At 39.1% G+C, this 18,396-nt stretch overlaps 1 protein-coding gene across 1 annotated transcript in view; it reads right to left on the minus strand.

Annotated features, from left to right (window-relative positions):
• PLD5 (phospholipase D family member 5) overlaps nucleotides 1-18,396 on the minus strand; it is a 262,978-nt gene that overhangs the window by 52,909 nt on the left and 191,673 nt on the right. The window contains exon 5 of the mRNA XM_077811874.1: nucleotides 15,397-15,524. Coding sequence (XP_077668000.1) covers nucleotides 15,397-15,524 — 128 coding nt within the window. The remainder of the gene's footprint in view (nucleotides 1-15,396; nucleotides 15,525-18,396) is intronic.

The raw sequence follows: 18,396 nt of genomic DNA on the forward strand, positions 1-18,396 counted from the left end.
ACACAAATCAGATGTCAAGAATTATAACATTCATAAACCAGTCGGAGAACACTTCAATCTCTCTGGCCATGCGATTACAGACATGAAAGTTGCTATATTACAACAAAAAAACTTCAAATCCAGACTCCAGCGAGAAACTGTTGAATTGGAATTCATTTGCAAATTGGATACAATTAACTTAGGCTTGAATAGAGACTGGGAGTGGCTAAGTCATTATGCAAGGTAACCTATTTCCCGTTGTTTTTTCCTACCCCTCCCCCCCCCCAGACGTTCTTGTTAAACCCTGGATTTGTGCTGGAAATGGCCCACCTTGATTATCATACACATTGTAAGGAGAGTGGTCACTTTAGATAAGCTATTACCAGCAGGAGAGTGGGTTTGTGTGTGTGGCGGGGGGAGGGTGAGAAAACCTGGATTTGTGCTGGAAATGGCCCAACTTGATTATCATACACATTGTAAGGAGAGTGATCACTTTAGATAAGCTATTACCAGCAGGAGAGTGGGGTGGGAGGAGGTATTTTTTCATGCTTTGTGTGTATATAAAAAGATCTTCTACACTTTCCACAGTATGCATCCGATGAAGTGAGCTGTAGCTCACGAAAGCTCATGCTCAAATAAATTGGTTAGTCTCTAAGGTGTCACAAGTACTCCTTTTCTTTTTGCGAATACAGACTAACACGGCTGTCACTCTGAAAACTATTTATATTACACACTATAGGTTAGCATAATTTTGATTACACAAATAAGTAGAAATTTAATATTACATTAAATATTAAGAAGGCATTTTTGCCAAGAATATTTTTAGGAGCGAATGACGTTGTTTACACTCTTGTTACAGTGTGTATGGTAACACCCATTGTTTCATGTTCTCTGTGTATATAAATCTCCCCACTGTATTTTCCACTGCATGTATCCGCTGAAGTGAGCTGTAGCTCACGAAAGCTTATGCTCAAATACATTTGTTAGTCTCTAAGGTGCCACAAGTACTCCTTTTCTTTTTGCGGATATAGACTAACACGGCTGCTACTCTGAAACCTTTGTTTTAGTTATTAGAAGAGATGGTCCAAAACAAAACCATGGATCCTGGTTCAATTTTGATCCAAACAATAATTCAGAGCACCCTAAGCTTTGGGAAAGTTCAGAGCGGGGTCTGGATTCTGAGCAACTAATGACTTCTTATGTGGGTAAAATCAGCAGTTTCTTATTACAAAACAAACAAAAACACCACTCCTCACACCAACACAGTTAGGAAATGTCTACTCTTAGAAGTCCTGTCAAATACCTAATCATATCTAGAGAAGTTTAAAAAAAGTGCTTCCAGCCAAATGAGCTGAGAGGTACTAAAAGCAAAACATTGATCCCCTGTAACAGAAATGGATAGATAAACACTTCCTCAACTCATTTCATGACAAACGTAAGGTCAAAGTACTTCTTTTCAATATGTTGTTACTACAAGTAAGCCCAACGGAATTACCTAGAATGAACTCCTCTTCATAAATACACTTGAAAACACACCTAATGATATTTTGAGTCTTTCCTGGGTGGATTTTTAAGGTGCAGAAAAATCAAACACCTTTTCCAATTTTTCACTTATACTATGGCGATGGGTGTTTGTGATGCATGGCCGGAAAGGGTTAAACATCCTGAAAAATAAATAACCCTCAAAATATATGTGGGGAGATTATGTTTGTGGTTTTGTGTATTTACATATATATGAGTAGGGTCAACAATGTAATCAACAGTCCCTATGTTATATTCTGTTTATTCAGAGATCAAAAAACACCCTGGCATTTAAATTAATTGTAAACACAGGATATCTCTGTATTCATCTCTCTTTGAAATGTATAGTAGATCATCTGTGAATGGTGAAGGAACAAGCCAATTACCTTACATTAATTTGTATAGCTAAGTACTAGTGATGGACCTCCTTCAAAGTCGTCCTAATTACCTTTTGTTCCCCAAGGAACTCCAACTTGTTAAAGAGGACATGAAATTGTATAAAAGATCCATGGGTCCTGATTCTGTCATCTCAGATCAGCTTAAGGTTTCATGCAGGGAAAGCCTAAGCCATAAGGACTGAGATCCCAGTTCTAACTGGATCGCCCTGAAATATAAACATTGGACTATAACCTATGGACTATTTCTGAAAGAACTCTTTGCATCTACAAAGCTCACCATCTCTGCTATGAATCTGAATCTTCAGAATTGGACTCATGTCTGTATGTATATTGATCTTTTAACCATACTCTCTCTTTTGTTTTTTATAAAGTTTAGTTTAGTTAATAAGAATTGGCTGTAGCATGTATTTGGGTAAGATCTGGAATATTCAATAACCTGCGAGGTAATGTGTCTGAGCCTTTGGGATTGGTAGAACCTTTTCTTTTATATAATATAATAAGATTTTCAGAAATCATCATGTGAGATTTAGGTACCTGGATGGAGGCCTGAGGCTGGATCACTTTAAGGGAGCTGTGTTGTTTGGACTTCTGGGTAACCAGTAAGGTAATAAAGAAGCTGTTTTATGCTGTCTTGGTAAATCAAAGTATTGGAATATCCACCAGCTTGTTGGGGATTGTCTGCCCCATTCTTTGCAGTTCACCCTAATTGTGTGACCACAGCTGGCCCCCACTGGGACCCTAGTCACAGTGTTATAAAAATCCCGAGAGAGAGAGAGAGAACAAAAGTTTTCAGAGATCAAAGTCCTAATATGGTTACAAATTCAGTCTGTTCTACTGAACACTGAATTACTGCAAATGTGTCCAAGGAAAAGAGACCATTAGGATCAGACAAGCAAAACTATCCAGAATTAAGGTACATATACACTATATATTATAATTTTTCATCAGAAAGAAAAAATAATAATTTGAAGAGTAATTTCTGAGTTGCCAAATGTAAGCGGATAAATCCTTAGCCTATTTAAGTCAATGGGAGTTTTGCCATTGCTTCGAGTGGGACCATAATTTCACCCATGGGATTTTAGGGTGGCATTTTCAAAAGCAGTTAGTATTGACCTAACTATGCTCCCATTGAAGTCAACCAGATTGGACTTTTCTCAACCATTTTAGGCAGCAGAAATTTCCACAGATTAATTAATTGTCGTATATAAGGAGTATTCTTCTGAGAATGGTTCTGTTCAGCCAACACATTAATTTTGTCTGCCCTCTAGATATAAATTTTTCTTCACTGTGTGATAAATAAATAATCATTTCCTGAGATGATATTAGCATGCAGGGATCCAGCAATATTTTTTGATTTGGATAAGGGTTCTGACTGCCCTCAGTACATACAACACAGCATTTGAACCCATTAAGAAAAGTACTGCACAATATCTGTTTTTAAGTTTCTCCAGTGCTTTTAGAACAGCCACGTAACAAATAAAATATATAACTCCTTTTTGATTATGTTTCATCCCTAACATTATGGTAACAATATTTGTGCAATTAATTATTTTTACAAACAGTATATATAAAAGTGTACTGACTGGTTAAGGCAATTGAATAATAGGATTATGGAGCCCCCACAGTTTTAGTCCAAGTCATTAAGTCCCATTTTAGCAGAGCACTTAAGTATGTATTTAATTTTAAGTGCAAGCTTGTTTAGCCTTATTAGGTCATGTATTTAAGCATGTGCTTAAGTGTTTTGCTGATTAGGAATGGTCTTAAACATATTCTTAACTTTGTGTTTAAGCACACTTAAAGATAATCAGGATCATAAAGCTATTATTATCAGTTGGCTGATTCAGGAATTTTAGTCTAGGTTCATAGCAGACAACCTTGTTTGCAACCTTGCCAGTAGGGTGGCCACTCATGCATTCCCGGAATACAAGATGTGACCCCACCTGCCAATGTGACCCCACCCCCACTGGCGTGACCCCACATGCACAATGTGTGTGAGGTCACACCACAAGAGAGCACCATTTTACGAGCCCGCCCAACCCTGCCGGTGACTTTGCATGCAAGGTCATGCTGGTGGGGGCAAAGCCATGCATTCTTCAAAAGGGCAATTACAGACCAGTCAGCTTAACTTCAGAAAGATAATGGAGGAAATAATTAAGCAATCAATTTGCAAACACCTAGAAGATAACAAGGTAATAAGTAAACGTCAACATGGATTTGTCAAGAACAACTCATATCAAACCAAACTAACATCTTTCTTTGACAGGGTAACAAGCCTTGTGGATTGGGGGGAAGTGGTAGATGTGGTATATCTTGACTTTGGTAAAGCTTTTGATACTGTCTCACACGATCGTCTCATAAACAAACGAGGGAAATGCAGCCTAGATTGTGCTATTATAAGGTGGGTGCATAACCGGTTGGAAAACCATTCCTAGAGAGTAGTTATCAGTGGTTCATAGTCAAGCTGGAAGGGCATAACGAGTGGGGTCATGCAGGGATCAATTCTAGGTCTGGTTCTGTTCAATATCTTCATCAATGGTTTGATAATGGCATAGAGAGTACACTTTAAAGTTTGCAGATGACACCAAACTGGGAGGAGTTGCAAATGTTTTGGAGGATAGAATTAAAATTCGAAAGAATCTGGACAAACTGGAGAAATAGTCTCAAGTAAATAGGATGAAATTCAATAAGAGCAAATACAAAGTACTCCACTTAGGAAGGAACAATCAGTGCACACAAACAAAATGGGAAATGACTGTCTAGGAAGGATTACTGCAGAAAGGGAACTGGGGGTCATAGTGGATCACAAGCTAAATATGACTCAACAGTGTAACACTGTTGCAAAAAAAAGCAAACATCATTCTGGGATGTATTAGCCAGGAATGTTGTAAGCAAGACACAAGAAGTAATTCTTCTGCTCTACTCTGCACTGATTAGGCCTCAGCTGGAGTATTGCATCCAGTTCTGGGTGCCACATTTCAGGAAAGATGTAGACAAATTAGATAAAGTCCAGAGAAGAGCAACAAAAATGATTAAAGATCTAGAAAACATGACCTGTGAGGGAAGATTGAAAAAATTGGTTTTGTTTAGTCTGGAGAAGAGAAGACTGACAGAGGACATGATTACAGTTTTCAAATACGTAAAAGATTTGTTACAAGGAGGAGGAGGGAGATAAATTGTTCTTGTTAATATCTGAGGATAGGACAAGAAGTAATGAGCTTAAATTGCAGCAACGGTGGTTTAGGTTGGACATTAAGGAAAAACTTCCTAATTGTCAGTTAACCACTAGAATAAATTGCCTAGCGAGGCTGTGGAATCTCCACCACTGGAGATTTAAGAGCAGGTTAGACAAACACCTATCAGGGATTTCAGCGTTTCTCAAACTGGGGTCCGTGAGGATACTTTAGGAGGTCTGCGGGCCCCACTGATCAACTCCTCCCACTTCCTCCCAGCATCTCCTGTACGCCTGGGAACAGCTGTTCAGTGGCGTGCAGGAGGCGCTGGAAGGGAGGGGGAGGAATGGGGGATGGGGCAGAATCATGGCTGGCCATGCTGATTCAACTCCTCCTCTCCCTCCCAGTGCCTACTGCATGCTGGGGAACAGCTGTTCAGTGGCATGTAGGAGACGCTGGGAGGGAGGAGGAGCAGCGGGGACGGGGTGCACTTGGGGGAGGAGCCGAAAGAGGAGGTGAAGAGGAGGGGCAGAGGTGGAGCAGGGGCAGGAAGGGGTGGAGACTTGGGGGAAGGGGTGGAGTAGGGGTGGGGCCTGGGGCTAAACAGGGGCCTTGGGGGAGGGGTCTGCAAAAATTTTTAAATCAAAATGTGGGTCCTTGGGTTGCTAAAGTTTGAGAACCTTTGTGAAAAGTTTGAGAAAAGATAATACTTAGTCCTGCCACGAGATGACCCCTTGAAGTCTCTTCTAGTTCTACAATTCTATGATTTAGAAACTATATAAGACAACAAGTGAAGAAACCATCCTGATTGAGATAAAATTGATACCAGTGATCAAGAATTACTTGAATTTAGCATAAGAAGAACTGGATTCAAAGAGTGCAGTAGTACAAGAGTGTTAGATATCAAGAAAGCAAACTTTGGGATGGTAGGGGCTTTGTCTACATTCAATTTTTGTTCCATTGTAAATATATCAGCTTAGAAATGAATTTATCAAGAGGGTTACAGAGATTTACCTATACTAATCCCTAAACCAATATAATTAAATTGGTACAAAAGCTGGGCGTACAATGGTCCTATAAATCCTAAAAAGAAATGTGCAATAGAATGTAGTATTAGAATCTATTAGTGTGAAGAAGCGGGGAAAACTTTGAAAGATACCATAATTAGAGTATAACAGGCTACAATTCCTCTCAAAAAAGAATAGAAGAAACTGTTAAAGCGGTGAAGTTAAAAGAAAGAACATTTAACTGGAAATAGAAAAAGGGGGAGGCAACTGAACAAGAATACATGGTCAGTAAAGGTTTGAAAAGAACAGATAATGGCACAAAGAACTGCAGAATGGGTACTTCTTACCCAAAGAGGATAATAGGAATAAGAAGGGATTTTACAGAAATAGCAGGTGAAAAAAAATACTAGAGAAAAAGTAACAACAGGGGGTCAATAATAAGGCCCTGCTTCAGCAAAGCTCTCGAGAACAAGTTTAAAGTTAAGCACAACTTTAATTGCTTTGCTGAATCAAGGCCTAAAGTAAAGAGGGGGGAAGATAAAATCATTGATGATTCTAACATGGTAATGATTGTGTACTAGTTTTTTAAAAAAATGTTTGACACCAAAAATAAAGAAGAGTTTTATTTAAAAATTGATAAAAACTCAGGTAAGGAAATACTATTACAATTTGCAATAACGTACATCAGTGCATCCAGATGACAAACTAAGTTAAGACAAACATCCTTGGGGATTAAGAGATTTAGCAAATGAATTTATCATAATAATGACACTCATCTTTGAAATGTTGAGAACAGCAAAAACATGGGGGGAAAGAAAAAGCAAACATAGTACCAGTTTTCAAATCAGGAAAGAAGAATGATCCTGGCAATTACTGAATTTACTCCCTAGAAAAGTAATGGAGCAAATGAGAGAAAATATCTATAAGTATCTGGAAAAGAACAGAATCTTTAGCAATAAGTAGAATGGCTTTGTTATGAAGTCCACATTGTGCCCGACAAACACTGATAGCTTATTTTGACAGAATGGTCAAATTAGTAGAATGCAACAGACGTAATGTGTCTCCATTTGAGCAATGCATTTAATAGTTACTTGGTATAGGAACAATCTCAAATGAGCTGAAAGCTGCTGCAGGACTACATGCAAGGGATAGTGAGAAACGGCATGTATAGAGATGGGGAAGTGAATGGTGTGATGTCATGGTGACTCATGATTGAACTGGATTTACAGAGACAGTCTCATGTATTGCAAGGCTCCTTCACATTGCTCCGGCATTACTCAGAGGCCTTGAAATGGGCATGTGTAAATAAGGCCCTAAAATACAGTGACAGGGAGGTATACAGTAAGGGCCCTTTACATGACAACCAGGGTCACAGTATTAGCCACTCTTAATAATCTTGTAAAAAAGTATAAATAACACATTAATGACATTTGTAAAAGTGAAATATGAGTGCTGACAAGCAGAAATGGGCAAGATTGGGTAGTATTACATATGCCCCTGAGGCTAGATAATACAAAGGGACCTCTGGAGAGGTTAGATAACATGGGCAAAAGTAAAATGAGATTACATTTGGAGAGCACATACATCTGATGAAAAATAATCTATAACACAGATATTCAATTGATTGGAAAAATGTGAGACGCAGTGATGCTGAAAGAGATCTAAGGATCATAGTGAACAGCTATTTAGACTTGAAATCACTGATATGGGAAAATGTTGGCCCTCAGATATTCACACCAAGTTATTAAAGTCACAACTTGCCTTGTGAAACTGGATCTTCAATTGCAAAAAATGTGCAATACATTACTGGACTGCAAATATAAATTTATCACCTCATGGGGTTAGGCAATAATTGTTCCTTATAGTCTCTGTATTATTACACAAAGGCTATATTAAAAGAACATTAAGATTACAAAAGACAAGTATTAAAAAATTAGCAAATGTCAGCATTAAGATTTCCTTTAAAAATAGTATGTAGTCAAGTAATTGACTGTATCAAATACTGTATCATAATACATACGCACAAGGGAGCTGAATTTAGGCTGCACAGGCAACCTTAATTCTGGCATTTTCTAATCCTGAATGCTTGATTTTTCAACCTTAAAAATGTTCTTCTACCATATGTTGTATGTAATTTCCTAGGTTTATAAAAAACAAACTGAAAAAGCAAATTCCATACTGTGGCTCTATATCGACACTCACACTGGTCATCAGCAGGGTTGTGATCTTTAGATCCACCACACAGTTCTGCACTTGAACTAGCAGAGTAACTGACAGCAGCAGTAGGTAGTCACCCTGTATACGGACTAGGACTAGAAAGAGATGGGACACCTTGCCAGTGGGTTTCACAGATATTTGCTGACAGCAGAGAAATGGTGAGACTCAGGAATACTGGGTTCCATTCCAGGCTCCGGAGAGGAGTGTGCTCTGGGGGTAATACTCCTCAATCACCTTCTTCTTCAGCCCTCCAAATTGTTCCTGTCTTCATCCAGTCTCTTTCCCACCAAAGGCTCCTCATCACAGTTCCATTCTCCTCATCGAGTCAATCCCAGTCTCTACTTCACAGGTTTCTCACCCCAATCCTAGTCTCCTTCCCCCTCAAATACTGGCCTCATCCTTACAATTTGTCAGATGGTTATATCCTGGCCAAATTTAGGATCATGTTATTGGAGGTGGCAAAAGACATATCCCTGACACAAAGGCCACCTCCTGCCAAATTTCAAGTACCTGACCAAAGGAAGAGAATACTAGAGATGTTCAAAGAAAAGGTCACCAGAATTTTTTTTTAACATGGGAAAAACAATTTATTTTCTCCTAATTTCATTCTCAGAAATGGCTGAACCATTTTGTCTGTATTTAAAAAAAAATCATCTTGGTCTAAGGCAGATACCCAACATGGGAAATGTCAACCAATAAAGTACACATTTGGTAAAGTTATGAGCAACTGAAAACTAGGCCATACAATGGGAAGCTTCGGGGAACTTTAATATATAAATGCACTACCAGCCTCCCCTATAATTTCAGGGAGTTTCTCAGACAAATTTACCACTGCCATGAGTGGCTAGTTTTAGGGTAAGTAGCATTTAGTTTTAGGATAAGAGTTAAAAATGAAGATGAAGCTGAGATTCAGACAAGAATCAAAATGTTGGTGGTAAAGACATTAGCCAAATCACTGAACCTTTACATGTTCATCCATAGCTAATTCACATGGCATACAAAGTATGCCTTCCTGATATAATTTTTTTTCTTGCTCTTTAAGCAAATAGATTAATGCCTATAATCTTTGTCAAGGACAGCAAGAGGAGAAAAATGGCAACAAAGCTCAGTAAACTGTGTAGGATTGATTTCTACTTTCCTCTTTGAAAACACGGATAACAATTCTCCAGAGATGATGTTAAAATGAATTTAACACAATGGTTCATTTAAGACGACACCAGATGCTGATTTCCAAGTGTCCATTTGCAGTCAATTTATTATTTCAACTTTAGACTCTGGCTCCCAAGAGACAAATAATGCTAACAAACCCGTTACAAAATGGCATTACAATTCAGTTATAAATTGGACTAGTTCAGCACCCTTAATTGTTAAATGTTCTGTGCTGCACTTATCTCCTCCATGTTAAGTACCCTGTATTGACATGCAACATAAGCATATTCCTGTGTCTGGTCTCTTGGTCTGCAGGAAGGCAAGAGATGGGAAGAGTGAAGATTCAAAAATTATTGCCCCGATGATAATAAAAGGTGGATTTCTGCTCAACAGTGGGAGGCTATGGAATGAAAGGATGGTCGTGTGGCCTCTGGCTAGTAACTCAATTTACAAGATGCATTTATTCACTCAGGCTGCTGTGGAGGGTGCACAAGGTCTGCATAGGGAGAAGGAATCATGAGTTTGGTGCTGCTGTATAAAAATGTATGTGTTCATAACTTGTGTTGGGGTGCCTACCCCTTTAAATAGGTGTCCCTTTTTATTATTGTAGAATCCAAAGACAAAGTAATTTTTCGGCGTTTCAGTTCCACACCTATAAAATAGGAGTAAATAATACTTTCCCACCTCATGGGGGTGTTATGAGGATAAATTAATAAATATTGGTGAGGTGCTCAGATACTACACGAATTAATTAGGTAGGTAGATAAATAGAAATTCCAACACGGGAATGTATGCATGTGACTTCAAAAGAGTTCTTTTTACTCAGAGAATAAGAAGTACAATATGTGCAGATACAATCATAGTAAGTTACATTTTTAATGGAATAACTACATTAAGTACCCTAAATAGTCACAACGATTCTTGTATTCATTACCATATTTCACACTTATTGATTTGTACTATGCACAGGTTTCAGGCAGAATAAGAATTAAGTCCTTTTGGGCCTACTGGATGGTTAAATTAAAAAAAAATCCATATTTTGCAATCCACATCTTGCAAGGAAAATCCATGTTTGCAAGCAGAAGAGTATAGGTCTCAGATCTACCACCCTCTAGACTGATACGACAGCTAATTCTTATCATTAACTGCTGCTTCAACAGAAGCATGATGGTTTTTCAGTGAAAATTTCTCCTCAGAACCTATCCTAAGAGGGCAGCAGAAATCATTTTTTAAAGTCACTGACAGATACAACCCCAAATCTCTCCCAAAACAGAGTTAAATCAGAACTTTACTACCAAATCTGTAGTAAGACACAAGGTGGGTGAGGTAATATCTTTGACTTCTGTTGGTGAAAGAGACAAGCTTTCAAGCTTTATATCCTGGATATTCTCTCTAATATCCTGACACCAACACAGCTACAACAACACTGCAAACAATATTTATATTAGTGGGAAAGAGTCCTGCGGCACCTTATAGACTAGCAAACGTATTGGAGCATAAGCTTTTGTGGGTGAATACCCACTTCTTCAGATGCATGTCTGAAGAAGTGGGTATTCACCCACGAAAGCTTATGCTCCAATACGTCTGTTAGTCTATAAGGTGCCACAGGACTCTTTGCTGCTTTTACAGATCCAGACTAACACGGCTACACCTCTGATACTTAACATTTATATTGTAAACCAATGTCTGAGGGCCAAAGTCCATTCTCATTTGCACTGGTGTTAATGAGAAGTAATTCCACTGAGTTCAGTTGAGTTGATCCAGTTTTAAACCTGACGTAACTATGAGCACAATTTACACCTTAATCCGTAGTGTCCATCAGGCAGAGATAAGGAGAGCAAACCCGACATAAGCCTCCAGAGTGCACACAAAGTAACCTGTATGTGCTCTCTGTGGAAGCACAGTATAGATCTACTGTATCTGTAACTCCACTGCTACACCAGTAAAATCAACTGTTCCACATGCATGTGTGTTATGCAGCGTCTGAGCCTGAACAGGTACAAATTCCAATACGTAAGACGCTCTGAACAAACATTACATATAACTAAGGAGGATGGTAAGACAGGACAATCCAGTGCAATTTGAACCTTAATGTTTTTATTGCTCTTTAGTTTTTATTTGACGTAATGAGATTTGATGCACTCAAATCATTTATCTTGTTCTGGAACATTCAGCTGTATGGGAAAACATCACCGACCTAGAAAGCTACTGACTCAGGTTGGATCTTTAGTTTGGGAGAGAAGGCAATTACTATGCTTGATGGTTCATATGGACCACATGCCCTTAGAAAGCAGACACCTTTCAATTGATCCTTTGATTTGTTGGAAGGGGTGGAAGAGGCTAATTAAATCAGTCACCCTGCATACCTTAAAGTGTTGTGATGCTGCAGAAACCATATAGATGCTGCTCAAAGGTATGATGAGTTTTCAACTGCAGAAGTCCCACTTAACCCACTCCACATAGTCATGTCTCTGCAGGTCTGTGGGATGTGCCAGTGTGGGAAGGGGGCTGCTTTTGGCAGTCCTCTCCATTCTAACATGAGCAGATTTCCCAATTAAATCCTATGCAGGAGACAATACTAGCCAATATCAGCATTATCTCACCTATATATCCAGGAGATAAAATGCAGGTGGCAGGGAAAGGGGATCAAGTCCCTGACCGGCACTACCCTGGGATCTATGTAGGTAACCAGGTATCCTAGTCTCATCCCCTGGCTCCTCCACAAATCTCCAGAGCCTTCTCCTTAAGGGAAGCATGCAGAGAAATTAACGTCACAGAGTTTTCTGCTTATTTCTCCACCACCACCACCATGTAGGTTTTCCCTGAAAGGGGAGAATGCAATCCTAAAACAACGAGTCCCTTTAAGAGTAGTCCTTATTAACTATGGCTGGAAGTTTTAAAGGATCCTAAGGGTGTTAGATGACCAAGTCTCACTGAAAGTCAATGGGAGTTAGACATCTGATTCCCTGAGACCCCACAGAAATCCCAGTCTTAACTTTCCTAAATGAGATCAGACAAATATTTTTAATCAAGAGAAAATTTCTGCTGCATGTCTTTGCTCTGTATAAATGCTGGACTTTCTGACAACATCCTATTTAATAGGATGGCAAACTCTCCATATGTCTCTAGAAAGCACATGGTAAGATGAACAGTCAGGGAATGAGTTTGAAACACAGACCCACATAAATCTGGCTCCAGCCAGGCCATTAAAAAAAACAAACAAACCAAAAACACAAATATAATCTGAGTTTTCACAGGAACTTGGATTACTTCACTATGATTAGTTTGATCAGACAGGGGATTGTGGTGTCTGTGATGGAAGTCACTGACCATGTCACTTTGACACCTTCAGCTACACTGAGTGACCGATATGCTCCTTTTCTACGTCCATTGTTTTGACTGTTATTCGAGGCTCACATTTGGCAGGTCCCGCATAGTTAAAACAATATAATTTACTATGTAACTATTTTATAGTATAATAGATGCGCTATGAACAGATCTGAATTATTTTGCTTATGACAGACGAATAACTAGTCCTATTGCTTTATACTACATACAGAAATGATAAACATGAACAGTTGAGAAAAATATTCAGCTTCCTTACCTCATTTAGAATAGCTCAACAAAGTTACCCTTTCTGACGCAGTTCATATAATCTCTCCAATCAATATTAGTCAAAAAGCTAATCCTTTGTTCATTCCAAAGAAGATTCCGGAAAGATGCCCGTTTCTGTTTGCTCCTGAATTCTTTCCTTGTGTTTTCTTAGAATACACAACAGGTGGGATCCAAAAGAGTAGAGGGCCAGATCCTTGACCCAGACACATCCTTTTTTTCACATTCCACGTCTCACAGGATTTGTCTAGGCTCCCATTTGTTTATGGGCACGCTGGTAGCATGGCCAGCACACTTTACACGTCAGTAATCCCAAGCAGTGTAACAGCCCATAGGGAGCTGTTCCCAGCTGGCATAATTTACAACAGCCCCAAGGCTGGAATTTTCACTGGGTCACCAAAAGATAGATCTACAACCTAGGAATTAAGTCTCTAGCAAAGTTTCTACCACAAACTTGTGATGCACTATAATTGTTTTTTAAAAAAAGGTTACAAACATTTTTTTATCATGGCAAAAGTATATTTACTCCACGCTTGTTTCTCAAGTGGCTGAGTTATTTTTGTTCAAACATTCAACCCCTTAGATCAAAACAAGCCTGGAAAATTTCAGCACGAACTGTCTAGTCAATCTTACGTACCAATATTGTTACACACTATGCCCATAATTAGTAACATATTTCCAAAGCTCTCGTATATTTAGAAAGCAAGTTATTTTATTGTAACTCATCTATGGCCATCTAGGACTTTGTAGTTTAAACCAGTGATTCTCAAACTTTTTTTTTCATGGAACACTTGAGGCTGAGGCTGGGAAGGAGGGCCATTTCTCCCCAGCAGCCGCAGCCCTGGAGTTGGGGAAAGTCACCGCTTTCTCTGGCTGCCGCAGCACTGCACATCCCAAATTCCCCCCAACCCCACTTCTCACCCCACTGCCCCCTCCCATCTACCCTCTATTCCCCCCAAGGGCACCACCTCACCTTACATGTGCATCTTCTCCAGGGTCCAGGCATCTAATTAGTGTAGTCATGCCTGTGTGGCTCCACTAATTAGGTGGGTGGCCCTTCATTCTCTCATGTGCAGCTGCCCAGGCATGTACGTTAGAGGGAACTATCCACGGACCACCTGAATGGAGCTCGCGGATCACTGGTGGTCCACGGACCACAGTTTGAGAACCTCTGGTTTAAACCATGCTGCATATCCTGGTTACCTGTAGCTCCAGGATGACACTGGGGATAAATTCAGACTACCTAGCTCCAAAAGCACAGTCCCCTATCTCTTGAGCTGAAGGAAAGTCTATATTAGCTTTTGAAAAGTACAAGACCAATGGCACACAGCTGAGCAATTCTGGTTCCACCAATAGAAGGCAAAGGTACACAATCAATATTGGCATTTTTGCTATTCTTGACACACAGGAATTTGCATGTAAAACTCCCATGAACACAGAAAAAATGTTACTACCTTTTTATGATTTCAACAGACAACTACTGAAAAAAAGGTGCATTAACAGGTGGACTATAAAAACTGTTTACTACAGAAATCTTCAGAAGACAGACTCGCTTTGTAAATAGCATGTTGCTTCTTCAAAACAATTTTGAAAAAGAGTCTCTCTCAAAATTAGGGAATTCACAGCACTGATATACTGATGAAGAGGTGCTTATTTATAAGCTTTGTATTGTTTGGCTCTAACACACATACAAACTCTGGGTTTCATGCTACAACTTCTCTGTGCATGTAACTTCCGCTGAAATCGTCAGGAACTCCACACATTGAATTTTTTCAGGATCAGACTCACTATATGGGAAAGAACTTCCCAATTTCAGTCTTACTGTATCTAGTTTGCAGACTTGAACAACGAACAAAATTGGTTCATGCTCGAAATGTTACAGAGGAGCTTCCATTATGGATAAACTCTAAAAGGAAATCCCAGTGGGTGATCTTCCAACTTTTTATGAATGGGCCTGTACCTGCACTCTTTCCTCAGTCAAATTCATCACTGAAATCAGCGGGAGTTTTATCTGAGTAAGGACTGCAGGCTTGATGCAATGTAAAGCCAAGATTTCCAGTATGATTTAATTTGCTTGTGGTTTAATGCCTCCTCTTCTAGGAGGAATTGCTGCCCTTAAGTGACTGTTAATGGCAGGTTTCACTGTGCAAAGAAGTATGACTTACAGCAAGACAGCCACTCTTCCATATAGGCAAAATAGCCACCTATTTATTCTTACCCCAAATAAAGTTATATATTTAAAAATAATAAGCAAGTTACATTTTTCTACTATATTTTTCTTTGGTGTAGATTTACATTAAAAGTATAAAGTATATCTGGTTTTTCATTCATCAATAAAATTACCTGTCCCAATGACCTCCAGTCTAAGCTGGCACTTCCAATGTATACATGCTGTTTATCAACAATCCAGAATGATGATTGAAGGCGACCTTCATTATAAGCAGTCATATTCATATACAACACTTCTGCACCTAGGAGTTCAAAAAGGACACAACAATTAATCATTGTCCAAAAGAATGGAAAGTACATGCAACAAGCAACAAAGAGGAAACAGTTAAGGATTCCAGTAACCAAACTATTGGCTGACATCAGTTAGACATATCGTAGCTTTTAAAGCAGTCTGCAAATTTTATTTTAAACAACGTTACTGCCCTATTCTTTTAGACCTGCTCCTGTGCTTATTGATGAGTTCAGTGAGCGTATGCTCAACCTACCAAATGTCCCAAATAAACAAGAGCAGGTGGCATCTCAACATATTACTATTGTTTACCTATTTTGTCTCCTTTTATAGATCCATAGAGTTCCGACAGTGCATAATTACCAGTTCCTGCTCCATGCAGCACACAGACGTACTCTATTGGAGACATGACATTGCACATACCCTTAAAGAGTATGTGCGGGGGGGGGGGGGGGGGGGGCGGAGGGAAAGAGACTGATCATTGGGCTTCCTTATATCATGTTGCTTTTCCAATACTGTTCTTGCAAAAACAGTTTACGTTTTAAAGTTTCATGTCTCAAATCATACAGGTTATGAATTATAATATTAACATTTTTTAAAGTGCACAACAAAACCCACTCATTAATATTACATCCCCAAGCTAAAAACCCTTGTTATTATTTTTGTTTCTGTACCACCTTAGAAGTATGTGGACCTTTGCAAAATGTGTAAGAGTTAGTGGAAAAAGCTTGTCCCATGTATGAAAAATGCATTTCTAAAGAAGATAAGCCGATAAACCCAATAAGGAACACTTAGAAAAAAGCAACTTAAAAACTTCCAACCGCAATCTGAAAAAAAACTAAAGAATCAATACACTTTTGACAAACGGCCGGCTAAATGTCACCGTAAATTCAGGAAACTGAAGAAGGCTCTTGGGTTTATAGAATCTTTTTACAAATTGCCCGTCAAATTTCAGTTTAATCTGCTAATGCCAAATACAGTGAAATATCTCAGTGAAATCATTTGCCCCATTGTTATGTTCTGTGGAGGTTGCAGAGGAAGGCAATCTTCTTCCTCACTTTAACACACAAATACACACACCCAAGCATGGAAGGCCCTGGACACCAAAGAAGCTATGTGTGTGCATGTAGAATGAAAGGCAGGACCCCTGAAACCTGTATAGATATGAAGTAGTTCAGTCTAGATCCACTGGTCATTCCTCGTATATAGGGATGTGTACCCACACACACAGCATGCGATTGCAGCCTAAGGAGTTACAAAGGTTACGGTAGGTAGACACAGAGACTTAGGGCTAGTCTACACTGGCAGTGCTTTAACGTGGCTCGTGTGGTTGCAGCGCAGTGCCGGGAGAGAGTTCTCCCAGCGCTCTAAAAAAACCCCAAAACCCTCCACAAGGGGTGTAGCTCCCAGGGCTGCTGCACAGTCAACACTAGTGCTCTACAGCACTGAAACTTGCTGTGCTCCAGGGGGGTGTTTTTTCACACCCCAAGCAAGAAAGTAGCAGTGCTTTAAATTGCCAGTGGAGACAAGCCCTTAGGATGGCAGTAGTGCAGGTTTTCTTAGTAGAGAATGCCTGCCCTAGGCCACGTTCTTGGGTTTTCAGTACTACCCAAAACAATCAAAAATCATGACTCAGGCCCCCCAGAATCATGATTGTTTTCAAATAGAGAGCAAAACAGCAAGTGCGAAAAATCAGGACTGGAGGGGAGGGGGAAGAGATAATAGGGTCCTATGTAAGACAAAGTCCCTAATGTCAGGGCATCTGGTCATCCTAGTTTCAAATCATGAGATATTTTTAAAATAATAAATATTGAGTTAATTTCATTTAACTTCTGGTTTCTGACCCTTTCACATTTTTAAACTTCTATGCATCAGGGTTAGAAATTTATTTTTTGGAATGACAGTTGTATTTCTCACCTAATTAAATGATTCAAGGAGCTGAGAGATCAAGAAAGACACCAAATATGACAAAACTCGTGATAAAGTCACAAGAGTTGGCCACACTGGGCTTTGAGCAGTTTACGGGATTTGGCTCTCTAATCAGAATTGCATTTCGTGCAACCTGGATGTCATCTGCAAATATTCCAGGCATGTCATCTTTCATTCTCATCTATGCTTGGAAGCAGTTATTTTCTGAGCACTTTATACATCCGAATAAGAGCTATAACGTGTGCTGACTTTCAGTATGTGCCTTAACAAGTAGAATTAATTCTGTGTATAAATCAGAGGGCAAACAAAAAGCAATAGAGCAGGTGTTAAATTGTTTCTGGCAAAACAAAACAAAAACAATAACTTTCTTATATCTAAAATAGAGATTCACAATCAATTAGATAAGAGAAACACACCACTGCAAAGTGGTAAAAGTTTAGGAATTATTCATTATAAATAGAGTTCTCATCTAATCAACTTTAACATAAGCAATTTAGAGTGAATCAGATTTTCTTAGCATATATCCAATTTCCCACATTAAGCAGCAGAGTAAATTGCTTGGCACCCACATCAAGTAGGTTATAAATGAAATGCTGTTTGAGCTGGAGGAGGAAACACTGGTCTGAAGCAGCTACTTCTTCACAAATGAATTGTTTTCTCAGATTTGCTTGAAAAAAATATTCAATCTTGAGCAGAAACTTTGCATGCCATGTGTACAACAGGAAATATCTTACCAGCTGTGCTAAACTCTATAAAATATTAGAGCTCTGTAATGATCTGAGCCAAAACCCTGGATCTGAATCCCCGTGAATTTTGGAAGAAGATTGGATGACACGAGCCCATCTCTTTAAAATATCATTTTTAATTGCAACCGCTGACTCATCAATGAATGCAGTGGTATAAGACAGGCTGTGATAATACATCCTATTAAAAAACTGTAACCCACATTTTGCCAA

This window comes from Eretmochelys imbricata, chromosome 3 (genome assembly GCF_965152235.1).
Source record: "Eretmochelys imbricata isolate rEreImb1 chromosome 3, rEreImb1.hap1, whole genome shotgun sequence".
Taxonomy (NCBI): Eukaryota; Metazoa; Chordata; order Testudines; family Cheloniidae; genus Eretmochelys; species Eretmochelys imbricata.